We start from the raw sequence: 18,927 nt of genomic DNA, 5'->3' as shown, positions 1-18,927 counted from the left end.
ATTTTTTTCCTTCAATTAACCTGCGTATATCTATCTACTGCCGTGATAGCATTATTTTTCAATTAAAACGGTTCAGATTGCATCATCATCTTCCTCATCACCAAGATGATGTCATGAATATATGAAGACAATAGTGTTATAACTGCACTTTCTGTTTCAGTTGCTGCAGAATTAATTGATTTTGTTTTTGTTTATATATTAAAAAAAAGGTGCCGTACAATATGTCAATTTTTTTGGATTGATTGAGGAATGTGCCTGGAGGAGACGTCAAAATATAAAATGTCTATATCGATTTGGATTTATGGGCTTGGAAAATGGCAATTATAGTGGGAATTTGTGGACTGGAAAATACTTTACGATAAATGTCACAGTTTGATGTTGTAATGGTTTGAATCAATATTTAGTGAAATAGCAAATGAGCTAAATCAGGAATGGCTATGAATGAACAACTTGGGAGAAATAAATGATCTCTCAGCTCAACATTCAAAGGAATTTGTGATTATATATGAATGAACAACTAATTTACTCAGTTCAGAGTTTTGAAATGGCTGGGTGAGGGCGGAGGAAGAGTAATATTTAACTCACCATTCTGGATTTGGTTATTCAATGAGGGAATTGATTTCTCAGTAAAAAGTTTTAAATTTCACATAGGTCTGCATACAAAAAATACATGGAACTGTCATGTGTTAATATTTTATTTGAACATGGATTGTTTACATTTTGTATACCGTTCCACTAAATCACCCAAAATTTCCGTAAACTCTCCGGAAAATTACCGTAAACACACACCGACCTGTGCAATATTCAATTCGAAGAATGTATGTGGTAATGAGGGGGGGATCGGAGGAGGAGGAGGAAGAAAAGGAGGAGGAAGAAGAGGAGGAGGAGGAAGAGGAGGAAGAAGAGGAGGAAGGCAGCCGACGTCACTCATCAGACCGCTGGCTGACGGCGCTCGGAACCTCCAGCTCGTCAATCTGTGGCCAGCGGCGACAGAGGCGACCGGCAAAGTGCTCCCAGCTTCTTGACGCACTCCACTGGCCTCCCTCCGCTGCCAGAACGAAAAGCACACCCGATCACCCTCGCCCACCCCGGACGAGTTGCAGGCAGCGGCGCAACTCGAGCGCAAAATCCAGGCTAGCTGCGCCCGCTAGCCTTTCGGGAGGGTGGCCGGGCTGTCCATGCATCCGGGGAGCCCCCGAGGCAGCCCCGGACTGGCTGGGTGAAGACTTGAGCCTTGACACTCAGCGCGCTGTTTCGCACGCAGCGGCAGTGGATGCCCTGCGAGGAGCATCTTCTCGCCTGCCTGCAACCAACCAGGGTGACAGCTCCAAGGGGCGATTGATGACTAATTTTCTCTTCGGATAAACCACAACAATGTTGCGCACAGCGGCCAACGTGCTGGCAGCAGGATTGCTCGTCTTGGGAATGTTGCACAGCTCGGAAGTCGTTTCACCATCCAGGGCTGTTGATGGTAAGCGATTTTGTTATGCATTCCCTATCACCTGTTTTTTTTTTTTTTTTTTTTTTTTTTTTACTAACGGTGCACGACTGCTTGCTCCAGGTTGAGGCAACAATTAAAATGAGTCTTTTGTTTGGGTTGTGAATATTGCAGTGTCACAGTGCAGCCTTCCTCTTTTTTGTGAGAGGAGGCACTGACATTCATTGAGAAAATGATGGCACAGGCCCCAGGAGCTTTTGCTTTTAAGTAGCACTTGATGTGTGTGTATTTTTAATGCCAGTGAGTGCTGGTGGTATGTCAAAATTAGAGGTCTCAAATTGGGTACCTTGAACCTTAGCTCCTATATTCGGGGTCCACAGTAATCATTTGCATTAAAGTCTTTTTCTTCACAGTTTTTAGTATAATCTGACATTTCTGTTTTGGAAAAACCTTCTTGAAATGTTGTTGCGGAATCCTGGAGGATTCCAGAATTTTGATCATAAATTCTAATTATTTGTCAATATATTTTAGAAGATCAAATCCGCTCTCATTTTCAATAGATTCAATAATGGACTTTCCAGTGGAACCAGTATGACTTTTGTGTTGCCATCTACAGACTAAAAGAGCCCACTCCCTTCTTCCAGCAACTGACCTTGCACACCTTCACAGTCTGGAACAACTTCTGGAAGCCATTAAAACCTCCCAATCTTACTCACGCACACCTCGCTGCGGTGGCAGGAGAAAAGTCTCAATTCTGCTCAGTTGAAAAGTGGAATTTGTTGCTTTTAACATTGAGCTATGTCTTTATTCAAACTTTTCATGAATACAAAGCGCTTCTAAAACTAATTAGCATTTGCTTGTGATATTAAATTCTGGAGGTCTTTCAAGGCTTGTCTGTTTTAAATCACAAGCTGGATTTTACGAGATTCATCGTCCAGCCAAAAATCTTTGAAGTCTTGTTGTTGCACTCGACAAAATGTAGCTCAATTACCACCTTGAATGTAGCCTGCAACCACCAACAAGTCTGTAACAAGCTTACAAATCTCACTTGTACAAGTAGATGTAGACATTTGTCAACACCTTGACTATCGGGAAAATTAACAATCTGTTCATCTGTTTTTAAAACCAATTTTTTTTTAAATACCCAATTCAACATCGTGTCATAATGATGTTTAATTGAATTAACTGTCTAGTAATTGTACAATACAAATTGCCTCATGTCAGCATGCCTTAAATATCACATTGATAATCACTTTTGCTTTCAAAAAGGTTCCAAGGAAAGTTGAATGTTTATTTCAAGAATAATCTGTTTCACAACAACTGTTTTACAATTAATTTGCAATAATGACAACCGACAGAAAAACAGTCAGACCTGAGGGCCCAAATAAGTAAATAAATAAATAAACTCCACGGGGTGTGCTTCAATCCTGAACTTCTGTTTCCTTGCCAGTATTGTTTGAATGCTGCCTGGAAGATTTGCACCATATTGGAGTGTATAGCTCAAGTCCCCATCATTGATGTCATATTGTTCGTCTTCATGCTGCAAAGTAGTTGCGACTGAATCTACAGCGCCTCTGCTGGTTGTATCCCAGTAGTGCATGCTCTTTTAACAATCTTACTTTTCCAAATTTGGCTTGTGGGCCAGAGTTTAACACGCCTGATTTAAGGTCACTGTGACTGAATTTATTTTTCCCCCTGAATAGTTTTATTAAATTTGAGTCATTATTTCCCATCAACTGAATACCAGCCCCCTTGCCAGCCTGGTCACGTTAACCTTTCTCAAACGTGGTAAATCAGATTCAAGGATTAAGTGGGGTTTTTTTTTTTTTCCTTTCTCCTGTCATGCATAGAGTTGTTTTGCCATGTGCCGAACCACCAAAGACTCTTAGTAGTGTAGCCAGGCCCCAGGTCACCAGCAAGCCCTTTGGTTTAATTGGGTCTAAACTGCCCTTTGTTTCACAGAGGAGACCTCAGCGAACAGTCTCAGATTGTTCCGAAAACTCTGCTAATTGGGGGCTTAGTGGAAAAGGCCCTAATGAAGGAATTCAGATTGCTTCACCGTACGACACAATGTCATTGCAAAAACACCCCAGCCAACTTTTGTCTGCTTGCTAAATTGAACTCTATAGTACATTTGCTACCTCTTTTCACAAACGTAATATTCATTATCCCTATGTGGCCTCACTTGTAACATTTGCTTCGAAGCTCAACGGGTTGGCCAACATCACATGGCCAAAAGGTTCCCATTTGACAGTTTGCTGACAACTCTAAGCAAGATGGCAAACGGAGTGCATTTGGCAGTTTAGTCTTGCTCACTCAAGTTGAAAGTGCATGTGGAAAATGCATTTCCAATTGTGCATATCTCAACTTGTTCTGTAGTTAAATATCGAATGCGACGCTGTAAAGTAGCTGCAATGTAATCCAGTCCTTTGCTCAGTGGATTTTGGAAGGAAAATAACAAGCGAAGCTCATTGAAATCCAGCCACATTATTGGGCTAAGAAGTATCATCAAATTCTTCACAGTTTAAGCTGAAGATTAAACAAGTCCATGGAGCGAGCCATGGATGTAATATTTTTCTATCACTGTAAAATACTACATTGCACCATTCTAATTCATACTCGCATGCATACATATATTATTTATACTTCATCAAAGCGCTTCAGCGTAGTTGTACTTAATGGAAAGCGTTGTAAATTGATTTCTTAACAAGACAGTTTACCACTATAAGCATTTGTTTGCTAACGTGGTTTGTATCAAGTGGGACTAGAATTTTAAAGATCGAATGGACTTACCTTGGCAATTGAATATAATTGGTTTGGTTGATAAGTTGTACCTCTGGGTAATGGTAGTGTTTAGTTTTAAACTTATTGACAGCTGGTCTCTTCTAAAATGAATGTTTGGTCCCTTTAAAAACAATATAGGTATATACAAACTAGATAAAGTATGATAAATATTAAAATAAATATGCACCGTATTTTGCGGCTCTGACTTATCTATGGATTTTTCATGATTTTTATGATATTGTACGATTTGCGCATATTCTCTTATGTAAGAAAATTGAACATTAGAACACCCGCGGCTTATAGTCCTATGCGGCTTGTATATGAACAAAACAGGATTTCCCTCTAATTTTAGCTGATGGGGTTTATATTCGGGTGCGGTTTGTAGTCCAGAAATGACGGTAAATGTGATTGGGAGAGGCTTGTCCATCTGTGCCCTGTGATTGGCTCGTGACCAGTCTAGCCCGCACTTAAAGTCAACTGAGATCTGATCTCGCTCACCTGCAACGCTAAGGATTTGTAGAAAAAATCAGAACACATTGAAATACCCTAAAACACATTTTAGTGCCGTATGATGTATTTCAGCTCGAGTTTCTTTTGTTGCAGCATTTGAATTGGAGCACAGGAGCCGCGTAATGTGTTGGCTTCTTTGGTGGCAGCTTTCCGAGACAAATGGCCTCTGCTTTGTTGTCAGGCTCCGTTTTATCATCCGGACCCAAATACGCCCAAATGGCGGCGGAGGCATTTTTCTTCTTTACAAGGCTTGTAGCATACTCACCTCTCATTGTTGTGGTCTTTCACTGCCTAGAGAGCAAGACAGAATGCTGCCATTGCCCCATGTACAGTATGTGGCCAATTAATTCAAGACAGCGGCGATTTGTTTTGTAATCATCTGATGATTTTGTTAAGAGATGATTCCTTTCCCCTATTGACAGTAAAATATGTTGTACTTTAAGCTCCGGCCCACGCATCTCATACTTTCATTGTCATCCATTTTACTCTTCAGTGGTATTTTCGCTCGCCCGACGTCCATATTTTCAGTGGCAGTTATGTGAGGGAGCCTTTGGTGGTGGCCTTTGTAGATGAGCATTCGCTAAAATCGAAGCAGACACATCTGACAGGTTGCGGCGATTCAGCACCCTGATAAAACCTTGTATTATTATAACGATATGTATTATCTGTCTGAATGGAACAACGAAAATGAGAATGGTTTTCACATTTTTTCACGGCGGCGCTTGTGTGATGTTTGTTATTTTGCCTGCGTGGCTTAGTAATGTAATCCAAATATCAACAGCACATTAGGACACCATTTGAATAATTGCTTAAGTAATTGTTGACTGGTGGACATAATTCGTCCTTCTGTAATTGTTTGAACGCACATGTCCACCTGTTTTAGTTTCTTAATAGGAATCTGAACGGTAAAACTCACAATAGATGTTTGATCTGTGAATCAACCAACTCATTCCTTGGTTTAATTACGATTGGTGTGTGAAATATGTTTGAATGAAAATGCCATTAAATGCCTCCTGCGTCACACATACAAACTTGAAACTTGCACTGATCTTGTGGAAAGGCACAGAAGAATTTTGTATAATCTCCTTTAATGTTTCCCTTGAGCGGCATATTAAGTAGGCTTAATTGTCATCGTTCTCCCTCTGCAGTTCCGTACAGCGTGCGCTTTTGCAATGGCAGCATGGCGGAGGGATTTGTCTAAACTGACTGTTGGTAATTGAGTATCACACCTTGGGGTTCTCTTAAATTTACCATCCTTACTCTCCCCCCACTGAATTTTATGTTGTCCTCATGTGGAAGTTAAAGACGCATAGTCGTCTTCCTCGGGGTTCCGATGCTGACCTGTCTTGGTTGATTACAGCTTTGGGCTTCAGTCGTAGCGAAATCTTAGCCAGACATCCGAGATGTTCTTAATTAAGCGCTTTTGTGATTACTCGGCTTTGTTAAGAGGTTGTACCTTTCAGTACCACTATGGCTTGTTTAGATCTACTTTGTGCTCAGAGCTGACCCTGTAAAAAAAAAAAAAAAAAAAAAATCCTAATTCCTTTGGCAACCGACGTCACACACAATGACATTCTGTATGTTAAGTCTCCTTCTGGGTTTTTGTTACACATTCTTATGTAGACCTATTATACACTACGGATCTGAGTTATGATTGCTTAATTGATGATTGAGACAATGACCAAATGTTTGGAATTGATTATCGCTTCCTTGTATTGGTAAGCAAAATAAGATTGCACCACATGGCTGCAACCAGCAGAGGCGCTGTTGATCTATTGCGTCAGTAGTAGACGCCAAAGCCTACGTCACAATATGGCATCAAAACAGAAGTTTTAAACATTCAGAGAGAATTATCCATTCTATAACAAATGATTGAGAGAAAAAATAATCTTAATCCACATATTGAGTTCCATTGGCGCTATTCAAACCATTGAAAGTCCCATATTAATCCTTATTTGCAATCCGCGGGCTCTCATTTCTCCATCTTGCGCAGTTCCTCCAAACTCTGTTGAAATGGTTTATTTAACAAGGAAGCACAGCTGGGGCCCCCTTCTATGTTTGCAACATGGCAAATTGGAAAACTTTTCCTCCCCCTTCATCTTCTCCGCTCCTCTATTGCAAAACCTTGGATGTCTTCATGCCTTTGTTGTGGTGGAGGATGAAACACTGCTAAGACTGTAACCAATCAGGTTTTCCTAATTTTGGCCCAAACCCTTAAGATTGTTCTTTATAAAATGTGATTTTGTTTGAGGTAAAAATACAAATAACACATTTTGAGTTGACTTCCTCATAATGGATGTCAGGATATTTATGAGCAGCAGTGTTGTCATGTTGTTTATCTGCTTCCCCTCAAATACTTGTGAAATCGTAATGGACAGTAAATTTAAGATGGCAGGATTATAGTCTCTTCTTGAGAAACTCTGTGTTTTGCTTGTGAAAGTACACCCTATCTTCACTAGACTAAACTCTGTGACTTTGTAACCCCAGGAGACATCGCAAGTGTGTGTAAATGTTTTGAATAAGCACGCTATGCAATTACCTCAGCCAACACGCCCACCCGGTGTTTTTGTGTGCCCTGACATTTTTATTATTCTCAATACTTGAGGCGGAGTCATTAAATCTTTAGTCCAGAAAGGAACGTGGACATAGTAGTGGTTAGCTCAGATTGTTTATGCTGTCGTCGTGGCGTCAAGAAAGGTTGCGGTGGACTTATTATCTTTATGTAAACAAAAGTTTTGTGAGTTCTGCGTGATTGTCCTCCATGATGCGGCCAATGCAAAGCTTTGTTATCTTTCGTATTCATGTCATAGACTGATGAATCAGAGTAAGTTTGCTACGACTTAACTTCGCCCTGCGGGAAAATTCAGTTTCCTTTCTCCTCTTAATATGGAGGTCAAAGAAAAGGGTCAGGAACAAATCCAGCCCCCTGGAGCGTTAGCTCTCAAGGCCGTATGAATGGGGATCATCTGGGTTGAAGACAGGTTTTCCTTTTATAATATAATTTCCGCAGTCGACTTTGAAGAGTGGACGTTCACCCCTGTTGAGTCTCAGCTGCAACTTTGGAGTGCCCTCGCTGATCTCCAAAGGCAGACGTCCAACTTATTTTTAGCCTTGTCGTGGGCACAAGGAAATGGGGCTGTGGCTGGAGGAGTGGGTGGTGTTTGTCTTTGGAGAAGACGTTTCCTAACTCATCTTGTCGGTAGCGCGGTGAGTGTGGGGCGGCATATGTGATGCTGCTGCCCAAATGGAGATGACCCAAAAGTAGCTTCTACTTTGGTAAACACACGGGCTAGTCATGTGCGACATTCCTCCATCTCATCTCAGTATCCCACTTGAGCTCGGGAAATTGTGAAGGAAAGCTGAGAAGTCACAACGCCCGAGTAAGAAATTATGACATCGATTTCAAGGTACATCCTTGAAATAATAAGCTACTTGATGATCTTCCACAGAGATTGCTGAAGGCTTGGCTAACCATCGAGTGCGTCGTGGAGGGCACACTCACTTTCCAGAGCTTCTTGATAGCACAATCAATTGTAATTTTCACTTTCTTGGGAGCCGTGATGATAACTACAAAAAATACAAAGACACCTGAAATACGTGGCGTGGAAGCAAATGAATTCGCATGAGGTAGAGAGGTCCAAATGGTCTTCGGGCTGAGGTTCAGACATCTCTGTGTTAGAAGCGTTATTTTGCAGCTTGAACAGTAAAATGTAAAATAAAAGAATTCTGGCAATCACCTTATACAGATTAGTTGCTTTAAAAATAAGTTACTTTTATTGATTTGATTAAATGTACCTAAGTTAGCTTACCAGTTATAATAGTTACATCCGGCTGTTTCCGACAACCCGGCCTCACATAAAAATGACACCCGGGCCTTTTAACAAGAGTCAAGTTTGTTCTAGTTTAAAAAAAACAAAAACAACCTTTATGACTTACCATAATTACTTGGGCTTAAAAAACAAACAGTATTTTATGGATTTTACTTAAGTCTTTTTAGACTTCATTGAACATTAATACACTATTAAATGAAATAAATAAACAGGCAGTCTTTTTACTTAACAAGGTGCTATAATAGTGGCACGATGCCTCCCTCAAACAGAAATGCAAAGTTAACGACTCCAATATTGCCTCATTATATTTCAATTCAAATTCACCACCAGTCTTTCCCTTGCCTATGTGCTCCATAACGTGCAGTCATTTGTTGAGTGCACATTTTGGAGTAGCGTGTTACTTAGCAACACGCCATCAACATAAACAATAAAAAGTCACACCGTGCATGTTTGGAGACTGACTTCTCCACTCTACAGTAACTCGCACCTCCATCTCTCTAACCTCCTGACCTACTTCCTGAGCTCTGTGATATGTTTCTGTCACCAGCCCCTCGTGCTCCACCCACAGTTTGTATTGGAAACAGAGTATCCTGCCAAGCTCCAGCATTGAAATAAGCTGTGGACGGAAGACAGGCGCTGCCTGCTACAGATGTTCTTGATCTCTCCAAACATGCAAACAAACAAAGACCTTTGAGAAAGGAAATAGTGATGCATCCTGAGTGTAATCCTGGCTACCGTTCATGAATAAATCAAAACCTTGTGACTTCTCAGAGAGAAATTGTGCCATACCATGTATACACACACACACAAACACGCACGCACGCACACACACACACGTTAAGTGGAGTGCGGCAACATGTCAGGATGGATTCTTCGTTTTTAGGTTGAGCTCCGTGGAGGCTAGCTTTAAATGTAAATGCCGTCACACTGCTTAGCTGCCTTCATTCCATCATCTGTGAACGATGATAGCGCACTTTCCCATCGTAGTGCCAAACAATCCCGAGGTGACAGCGGTATTTCTTAGTGATTTTTTTTTTTTTTAATATTCTGCCCATGCCGTGTGAAACCCATTGAAACCTAAAGGCTCTTATCTAGGGGTTGACATTGTCATTACCCACGGAGGTCATTCAGAGTTCCAGAATGATTGCGGTCCACTTTCGGACCGCAGTCAGGAGTGGCAGTAAAATCTTGGGCTTTTAAGACCGGCTCATGGTTTAATTCTTGCTTGTAGACAAAGAACTGACAGGTTGCTGTTGGAAAAATGCTACGTTGCTTCCTGACGACTACTGAAGTCCCCCTTGAGCGATTATAAAAAGTACTATATCACAAAGAAAAGGATTTTTCACTGTAATGGGTATGAAGATGGCAGTGACGAGGAGAAAAAAGAGAAACTTTCATAAGACTAGCTGCCTTTTCACTGTCAGAATGGCCTTCATCAGTCACTGACAACGTCTTATTAAAGGAAACTCACTAAACCCCCTAATGACTTACTGTATGTAGCCAGTGTGTGCCTAATAATTACTTCATGATTAATCATTCAAGAATTACGCTAGATATCTCACAGTATCTCACTGCAGTAATGTAGTATGGATCACTGTTCCTAAAAGTAAAAAGATTTTTTGATTTGATTTCCATTCAACACAAAGATAATCCGTTTGCTTTCATAAAGGACTACAAGAAATCAGATATTTACTGTTGTGATGTTGAAAGATGTAACAATGATCAAAAATGATTAATACATGAATTTGATAATCGACGAGTTGTCGATTAATCGTTGCTTCTGTAGTTTGTATAGAGTTTAAATTACACATGAAAGATGTAACAATTATAGAAAATAATAACAAAACTGATTAATACATACATTTGATAATCAGTTAGTTGTCGATTAATTGTTACATCTGTAGTTTGTATATAGTTTAAATTACACATTATGATTCATGCGAAACCTGCTTATGTTTCTGGTTCCGGTGACCCCTGATCTAGTCTCTCTGCTGGTCCACGAGGATTTGTCTACATTGTGTTTGATTGGAACTGGAGGGGATGTTATTTGATCTTATCTTTGCGTTGTACCGTTGGAACCACTGACCTGAATGCAGTATATGGGACCTTCAAGTTTATGCAAAGCTTTTCCAAGATGCTTTGATTGCAACCACTTTTCTTTTTCCATCAGCCAGCAACTCTCCAATGGTAAAGAATGAAACAGACGCTTTAAACTAATGAGACCCCAGAATAAATATTATTGACTCCAAAGGATTTTTTTCTTCTCGAGTGTTTTAACATATTCTGATCTGTTGCTTTTCAGCTCCAAAGACCTGCAGCCCGAAGCAATTTGTCTGTAAAGATGGCGTGACGTGCATCTCAAAGGGATGGCGCTGCGACCGCGAGAAAGACTGTCCGGACGGCTCGGACGAGGAGCCCGATATTTGTGAGTGTTTCTAAAAAAAAAAAGTCTACAGTTTTTTTAGATGTTGTTATTGTTGACTCTGATTGTGTGGATCGTTCTCTATTTACAGCAAACCTTGGCTGACATTTAAAGTACATAATTGGAGCTTTGGTGGAAGTGAATGCTTCTTCAGCTCTAAATACACGCATCATGTAATTTACAGACATTGAGACGGTTCAGGATGGCTATTTTTGATTTTCTAATCATTCAGTGTGATGCGTATTTACCTTCATTTATTTCCAGCGTATTGCGTTACAAATGAATGTATGAACAGTTTGAAAAGGAACATTTAAAGTTTACGCAGAGATGGATTTCAGTTGACTTCAATATTTCATCCCCTTAACACTTTGTGATTGACTTAGATTGAGAGCTCTATTCGATTTATTTGGCGGGACGAGCGAAAACAATCGGGTGTTTTGTTTGCTGTCCATTTAGGTCATTTTGCAGTAAAGCTTATGATCATGGAGATTTACGATGTTTTTTTTCTCATCTGGGATGGAAGGGATATCCTTTTTTCTTCCAGCGCTACAGTAGATGCAGTTAATGAGTCAAAATGAATGTACTAAAAAAAGACAGCCTTGTTTTCAAAGTCTACATTCGAGATTAAATGCTCTCAGGGTGGATCCCTGGTGAGGGAATGAGAGCAGCTGTGTCTCTCTTTGGTCAGCTTTTAGTTTTCCAAGAGGACAGGAAGTTTGGACGGAGGGGAAAAAGTGTGTGTGTATATACGTTTGACATGTTTTTGGACGGTTGGCCTGGGTGAAGCTTCGAGCTGAAGTCTAGACGCCGTAAGAAAAAAACAAAATGCAAGCGAGTCGGTCTGGAAGTCATTAAAGACGCAGCCACAGCAATGGAGAAACCTGCTGTTTTGCACAACCTGCTCCTTCCTCCTCCTTCTCAACTGTGGGCGAGCCTGCTTCCATGTCTCTATCTGGGACAGAGACAACAGTGACTGCATCCCTTGTCTCATTCTAAGTCTCGCTTCTGCCAGTACCTCTGAAAAACACTTACGAGAATAGCGCACCCAAGAAACTTGGCTTCACACTGTGGTAGTGGAAAAGGTTGTGAGTCAGAGAAAGGCCTTTCACTAAGATGGCAAAAAGTAATGAGAAATATTTTTTTTATCAGTCAGAAGTTGCTTTGGACCTCTGAAAAATGTCTTCAAAAGTCATTCTGGACAGTAATCTGCGGACAGTTTAAGGAGGAACCCATCAAGTCTATCAAACACCAGAGAACAGAACAGAGAATGCAATTCAACATCAGTGGATGAATGTACCAAAAAATCCTAAAGACACATGAAAAAGCTATTTTAGATCACAGGTGTAACGTCGAAGTGACTTGCGATAAGAATGAGTTTGATACCACCGTCACTTAAAAATTGTTTGGCAGGAAACTGCGGAAAGCGCGTCACATTGAACGCATCCGAAGGAGACACACTATTAAATCACAGCAATGGAGCTTGTCCTTGATTTAATCCATTTAAGCCACAGTAAGGAGACTAGCGTGAAATTCGGTGAGGAAGCCACAAGATTTAACTAGCAACTTAAAACGCTAACAGTTGTCCAAATGAAAGGCAGAAGGTTAAAGTACTTTCAAAATTGCATTACTTATTATCATTAGCCTAACAAGTTTGCTGCCTTAATTCTAACATACTGTAGAATGCAAACGACAGGTTAACGGAAGTCAGCATCTCATCTGTTGTGGTCATTTTAAGCCATCAAACACCTCATGGTTTCGAGTAGCTACATCCAAAAGAAAATCGGCATTAAGTTTCACATCATTTGATAATTTTTCTAAATAAGACTGTCAGTGAAGGTTATATGAGTTAGAATGGACTGTAATTGCGGTTGTCTTTGGAATTGCAGACTACCATCGACGCCTTCCCCTCATCATGTTTTTGTCCTTCTGGTGCAAGGCCTGTCTCTGACTCACGAGCTTTTCCACTACCACAGTGTAAAGTCAAGTTTCTGTTTATAGCGACGGTGCACTTTGACGAAGCTTTCGGTTCAACGATGCAAAAGGAAGGTTTATTGATTCCTTACGTGGATGCGGTTTCACAGCGGCCCTTGTCGGCGGGGCGACTATTGCCCGTGAAGTCGGCCACTGTCCACTGCAGCTGCTGTATTTCTCCCACAATGCTGTCCTTTGTACCCCAGGGTGCTAAGTCACACTGGAATAGAGGCATACTGACAGAGGACAACAAAAAACTCAACGGTTGTTTGCCCTTTTCTAAAGATCTACATTCACAATCAACAATCAGCCAAGCTACAACATGAGAAAGTCCAAAGGTCGGTAGATCGCGAGGCGTGTTTCTGAGCTCCTCGGGCTGTGGAATTCATTTTCTTTCCTGCAGTGTTCCCACGTCGAAAGCAAGGTGGCCTTGGAATCGGAAGAAGTGTAATGCCGGCTGCCGCTGGCCTGTAATAAGAACACTTTTACAGTCTAGTTCCCCCTAAGCAGCAATTAGCCTTTTAGGAGATTGACAGCCCTTGTAGAAAGGCTGATTTCTATTGTTGGAATTATATACATTGTAAGCACTATAAAGAATAAAAAGAGTCTCGTGCAATAGTAACGACCCCTCGTGTCACTTCCGAAAGAAATAATGAGGTTTATTTTAGTTTGTTCTGCATTTACGCTGTCATGTACTTGACACTTGACCCCAGACGATGATTACGATGCTCCGATATGAGCAAGGAAGTGAACTGTTTGATCTTGACACTGTCGCCTTAAAGCACCCGGCCCAGAAAGCTCATCACGGACAAAAACCTTGACATGAAAGAACATGTTGAGGATCCGAGGAAGGAACCAATTGCAGGTGTGCGGAAATACACACTCACAAACATGCATAGTTTTGCTAAGTCATGTATTTCTTTCAAATCTGTTGAGATTTTCGTTTGTTAATTGGTTGGTTAGTCTAAAAAAGTGAACAATACTTTTAGTCAGATGCCTACTGCTCGTATGATAATTACTACTAACATCCAAGCAGGGCTAACTTCTCCTCACATTTATTCCAAATCACATTCCTAAAGTTCAGGATATTTAATTCCCTTGTTTGCATCCATTTTGCAAACAGCAGCTTCTAAATGTCAGCATAAACAACAAACTATATATTTAAGGGTGTTCTGGTCTGCCAGCCACTAGTTTAGGCCAATTTTAGATAAGTCTGGCAGAAGCTGAAGAAAGACAAGAGGGCCCATACTGTGTTCAGCCAAGAAAAGTGCGCCAGGGGTTTAAATTGAAGAGGGGGAGAGGGCTGTCATTATGTAATCTCAGCAGGGCTTCCCACAGACAGCGTCGGTCGGAGAAGGCCAGAGGCACTCCAAGGGGACTCAAGAGACAACAGGAAAGAAATAATGTATTGAAGGCATTAACATAGACGCTGAACATCTGGTTCGGACTGGTGGTGCGATCTTTTCCAGTGACGTCAGCTGTTGGTCTTCTCTTGCCCCTACCTGTCATGAGCGTGGCTTTTTATGGGATGTCAGCCACCTGGTTCTGCTGAAGATCACACGGTCAAAAAGACATTATCATTCCACATCTGTTGTGAATAATTCCGCGTGGAGAGCCCGGATGTTATAGTAGCAGATGGCCTCTAGTGGCTACCCTTTCCCAACTTTGATCAAATAAAATAGTGTCAATTCCAATAGCATTTTTTTTTTTCAGTGTACTGGTTTTAATTACTGTAGATTTCTAAAATGAACACGAATATTTGTTTGGCCCCTTTTCACTTTGCTAATTAGGATATGCACAATCGTTTGGCGTTTCAGCAATTATTCATGAGGTAAATAAATGTGTCCTCATAAAAAAAAAGTTTTGTTATGCTAAATTAGAACAGTACATCACAATAGCAAAGCTAAGACATTAAAAGTTTTTTATTCTTCCATAACCTCCGCTAATATTGTACAGCATGCTTGTTTGCTCGGGAAATTGTGTGTTGTCACAAAAGTCTTGACAAAATCTTGTTTACCTTTGCATGATAGAAGTGTTTGCTCAGTGGTTTGTCCCCCCCAAGGAGCAGTCGGGCAGCTACATTTGGACAAGTTTGTTATGCTATGGAAGGCTGGATTTGGGCTTCCTGCTTAGCTTGTCACCTTGCCAGCTCTCCCAGGAGCCCCCCCCCGTGAAGGATTGCAAATGCACTGTTGATATTTCTGAAGAGCAGCACTGTGAATAAAAAAGTCTGGCCTGTACAGAGGTTACGAAATATGAAAGCTTCAATCGGTCTTACGCAGTTTTCCAAATAATGTGATCCTCTGTTTTTCCATGCTATGTCCGAACTTTGGAGTCTCAGGTGGACTGGACTCACAAACTCATAACACTTGCTTCTGAATGAAGAAAACTCCTGAAGATCTCTTTGTAGACATGCTGGTTGATTGGCCAATTCTTTTTAAGCTCAGGTTATATTTTTTGACACCTCGTCTGGAACTTTCCCGACACATTTTGTACAAGTACTCGCACTTCCAGTTGTATCCTGTCCTTTCACAGCCTCGCTGTGTTGTGATTACTTTGCTCCAGTTGTATAAAGGCTTCATTTTTTTTTTTTATTGGCTTGGCAGACGGTGAAGACAGGTCAAACAGTTCCCTTAGGGTGCCAGGTCGACATTCACTCACTTCATCCAAGAATGCGTCATTCAGGCCACGGGCGTCATAGACAGTGCCAGCTGGTCAGCGAGATGGCCTGCTCCTCGGTGGTCAGAAAAAATATTTTAATGTGTCATTAAGGGCGTTAAACTGGTGCAACACTATTTATTTATGAGGTATATTTACGGATCAGCTTGTTTAATTATTCATCGTCATCTGGTTGGATGGATTATATTGGATAATCCAAATTTGTTGTTAGAGCATATATTTGGGAAACTTTCCTTTGATATGGATTGTTGTTAGCGAATCCAGTGACACTTATTGCCATGGCGACTATGGTTACATCACTGTCAGGCCTAATGTGTGGGTGGTATTGGAAGAGTGGCGTCTGAATGACATAATCCATGACTAATAAAGTCATCTTGTAGTTGGAAGAAGTCATCTCCTTATCAATTGACACAGTGGTAATATTTTGACAAATGAAGATGAAATCTGCTCATAATGAGGAGAAGTGAATTGACTAGTCAGTCACTTGCCAGTTGAATTCAGAGTTTAAAATGAGGAATAGCTCAGGATCAATTAGAGGCGTCAGTCTGTAAGGCACGAATGAAAATAAGGAAATTGTAATTACTGAAGTAATTCTAACTATAAATGTGAATTTAAATTTTAAGAATGACCCCTCACCTCGACGTGACGTGAACGAGTGTGCCAATAGTAATCAATCACCCGCCCGTCCCCGCTGCGTCTTGTGGCCATAACCCCCTCGAGTCTCTCCTCATGCGGCCACAGTTCAGATCAAGGTTTGCACATGACACCGCTTACGACACGTCAGCTCAGTGTGATTTGTATGAGGCCACAGCCGACTTAGGTGATCAAACAATGGCTTTATTTCGCCTGGCCCCATGGAGCATGTGAACCACCTCTGTTTGCTGCGACTTAATGACTCCACGCGTGTGCCGTGTCTGCAGTCCTGCATGTCTTGTTTTGATTGAAGAAAGGTTTCTTTGGCTAGAATAGTAGATTGAGAAACTGCTAAACAATATTTTTGTGTGATAAAACTATGGCTATCATGATCGAATATTATAGAATATTTTTAGAAACCATTATTCCATCGATTAATCGAATGGTCTAAAATGTAGAAGAAAAAAAAGAAAGAATTAAACAACTGTGAAGCAATAACACACAAGAAGGTTTGATGGTCATTGTGTTCCAAAATAAAAATGTAAACAATCGAGTATTAAAAGTCAAGGTGATTTGTTTGATAATCGATTTGTTGTCAATTCATCAATTAATTCAAGTTAAAACATCTATGACCTCCAAGGGACATAAGGCACAAGCACAATGAGTACGGGTACAGTAGAAATAGACCTCATTTAAAAAAATGAAAACAAAATCACTCTATTATCACCGGTTCAACTTTATCATTAACATTTGGGTGACATGTTTTTCAAAGAGCGAAGGTTTTTCCAACAATTCCCGGATCCCCATCGGAAAATATTAGTCAATTCAAAACAAGAATATTCCTGCCAGATAGCATTGTTTCACCACCACAGGGGAATATTGAGTAAAAAGCGGCATTTACTTAAAATGAGTAGCCATTTCCATTGCAGTGCTACTATCTGCTGCCAGCTCACTGAAGAATGGGGCCTTGTGGGACTTTGGAGCGCTTCCTATGAATGAGGTGTTCAATTAACTGCTGCGAGGCTCCCCTATTCTTTCTCTTCTCTTTTTCCCTCACTTCAATTGTTTTCTTTTTTTGGTAATTGACCACACATTTATTCGACGCAACACATGAGGCATGACAAATCGATTCCATGTGTCCTCTGAAACATGAGTCTCGGTGAGGTTACTTCAGGCCTCGTCAAAATAGTTTGATTGTTTTTTCGCATGTCATTTCATTTGGGGCATTTCTTCTTGAACACCTTCCATTTGATTTTTCCTCATATTTAATCTCTTGACCAAACATGAGTAGATTTGGGTCAGCTGTTTGATGGCAAGGCCGCGGCCCACTTGTTATTATGGCTCCCTGTTCTTTATAAAACGTATTAATCCAGAATGGGAACCTTTGTTGTCCAGTGTTAAGTCGGCAGCTTAGCGATAAGAGAACCAGCACGGGGGAGAACGTCACACATCACCCTGATACGATTGTGTTCACATACCCGCCCCCTTCTCGTATTTTATCTTTTGTTTGCTCTGAGCATGTAGCGCCTTTTAAAGTCACTTTCAAACTTGTTTCCTTTTCAGTTTGCTGTCATTATAAAGCAATTCAGTTCAGCGTTGTAGTCGTCATTTGTTTTGCCAGCAATGATTTAATGAACATGATTCATGGATTTGTTGCTATGATGAATCAAAAGACAGTAAATAATTTGTGCTTTTGTTTCGCCCATTAATCATGTCGCACCGCCCTTCTTCGACTTGGAAAATACGTCGCAGCCGTTGGGAGAGGCTGCACAAAATGGTGGGCAACAGGACAGACTTCTTGCTGAGTCATTTGTCCTTTTGTGGATGAAATAACGGTTGGAGTCACAAGGCAGCAAAACCTCATTCAGGAAAAAGAAGTCGAAAAAGTCCCTGCGTTTCAATTGTGCCAGTCAAGTCACTTGTTTCTTAAATTCAAGCAGCAAAAAACTTTAAGGAATTTGAGAATGTCTGCCCAGACTGGTGTTTACTCGAGATATATTTTCTCCCTGAGTGATCCCAAAGATATCTCTCGGCAAACACCGCCGTGCATGCATGCATGCCTGCCGGCCACTGCACTGGCATGCTTATTGTGGGTGTTTGGTCTCTGCGTGGATGTGTGCATGATGTCAAAGCACTGAAGGGGAAATCATGTGTTTCTAGTTCTGCTGCTTTTCCTCTATGGCCGCACTTGCATTGCATATGTCGGCCTTGTGGTTGCCCCGTAAAGTTGTAGATCCCTAAAGGAAGAAAATAGTATGTGCCTGTTTTTTAACCTACACGTTGGGTAGTTTGGGATTTTGAGCAGATTGGGTTACTTTTAGGTTAAGGTTAATAGCAGGTTGGGTTAATTATTTCGACCAGGCAGTGTGGGTGGATGATTGGATTTTGGGTGGGCTGATGAGATATTATTTTTCAGTTTGGGGAGCAGAATATGTTTAATCTAAAATTCTTCAAAAACGTTGGTAGCTGCTGGATGGCTCATTTGGTAGCACCGTTAATGGGTTTACTACTTAAACCAGTTTGTGTTATTTTGACCCGCAAAAAAATGAATGAAGAATTGATTAATTATTACTGTTTGATAACATTGTAATGGACAACATAACGTCTTAACACACATTGACAAAGTTCCACCAAAACCTGTCATCTCATGATGTCTCATA

General features: G+C 40.9%; 1 protein-coding gene across 2 annotated transcripts in view; it reads left to right on the top strand.

Moving 5' to 3' along the window:
- The first annotated feature begins 906 nt into the window (after positions 1-906).
- LOC133162468 (low-density lipoprotein receptor-related protein 1-like) overlaps positions 907-18,927 on the top strand; it is a 61,130-nt gene continuing 43,109 nt past the window's right edge. For both annotated transcript variants that reach the window (XM_061291677.1, XM_061291676.1), the window contains exons 1-2: positions 907-1,471; positions 10,865-10,987. In XM_061291677.1, coding sequence (XP_061147661.1) covers positions 1,375-1,471; positions 10,865-10,987 — 220 coding nt within the window. In that variant the 5' untranslated portion in view covers positions 907-1,374. The remainder of the gene's footprint in view (positions 1,472-10,864; positions 10,988-18,927) is intronic.

The sequence above is a fragment of the Syngnathus typhle genome, linkage group LG11, assembly GCF_033458585.1.
Source record: "Syngnathus typhle isolate RoL2023-S1 ecotype Sweden linkage group LG11, RoL_Styp_1.0, whole genome shotgun sequence".
Lineage (NCBI taxonomy): Eukaryota > Metazoa > Chordata > Actinopteri > Syngnathiformes > Syngnathidae > Syngnathus > Syngnathus typhle.
The sequence above is the reverse complement of the archived record's forward strand: the minus strand, read 5'-3'. Positions and strand labels throughout refer to the sequence as shown.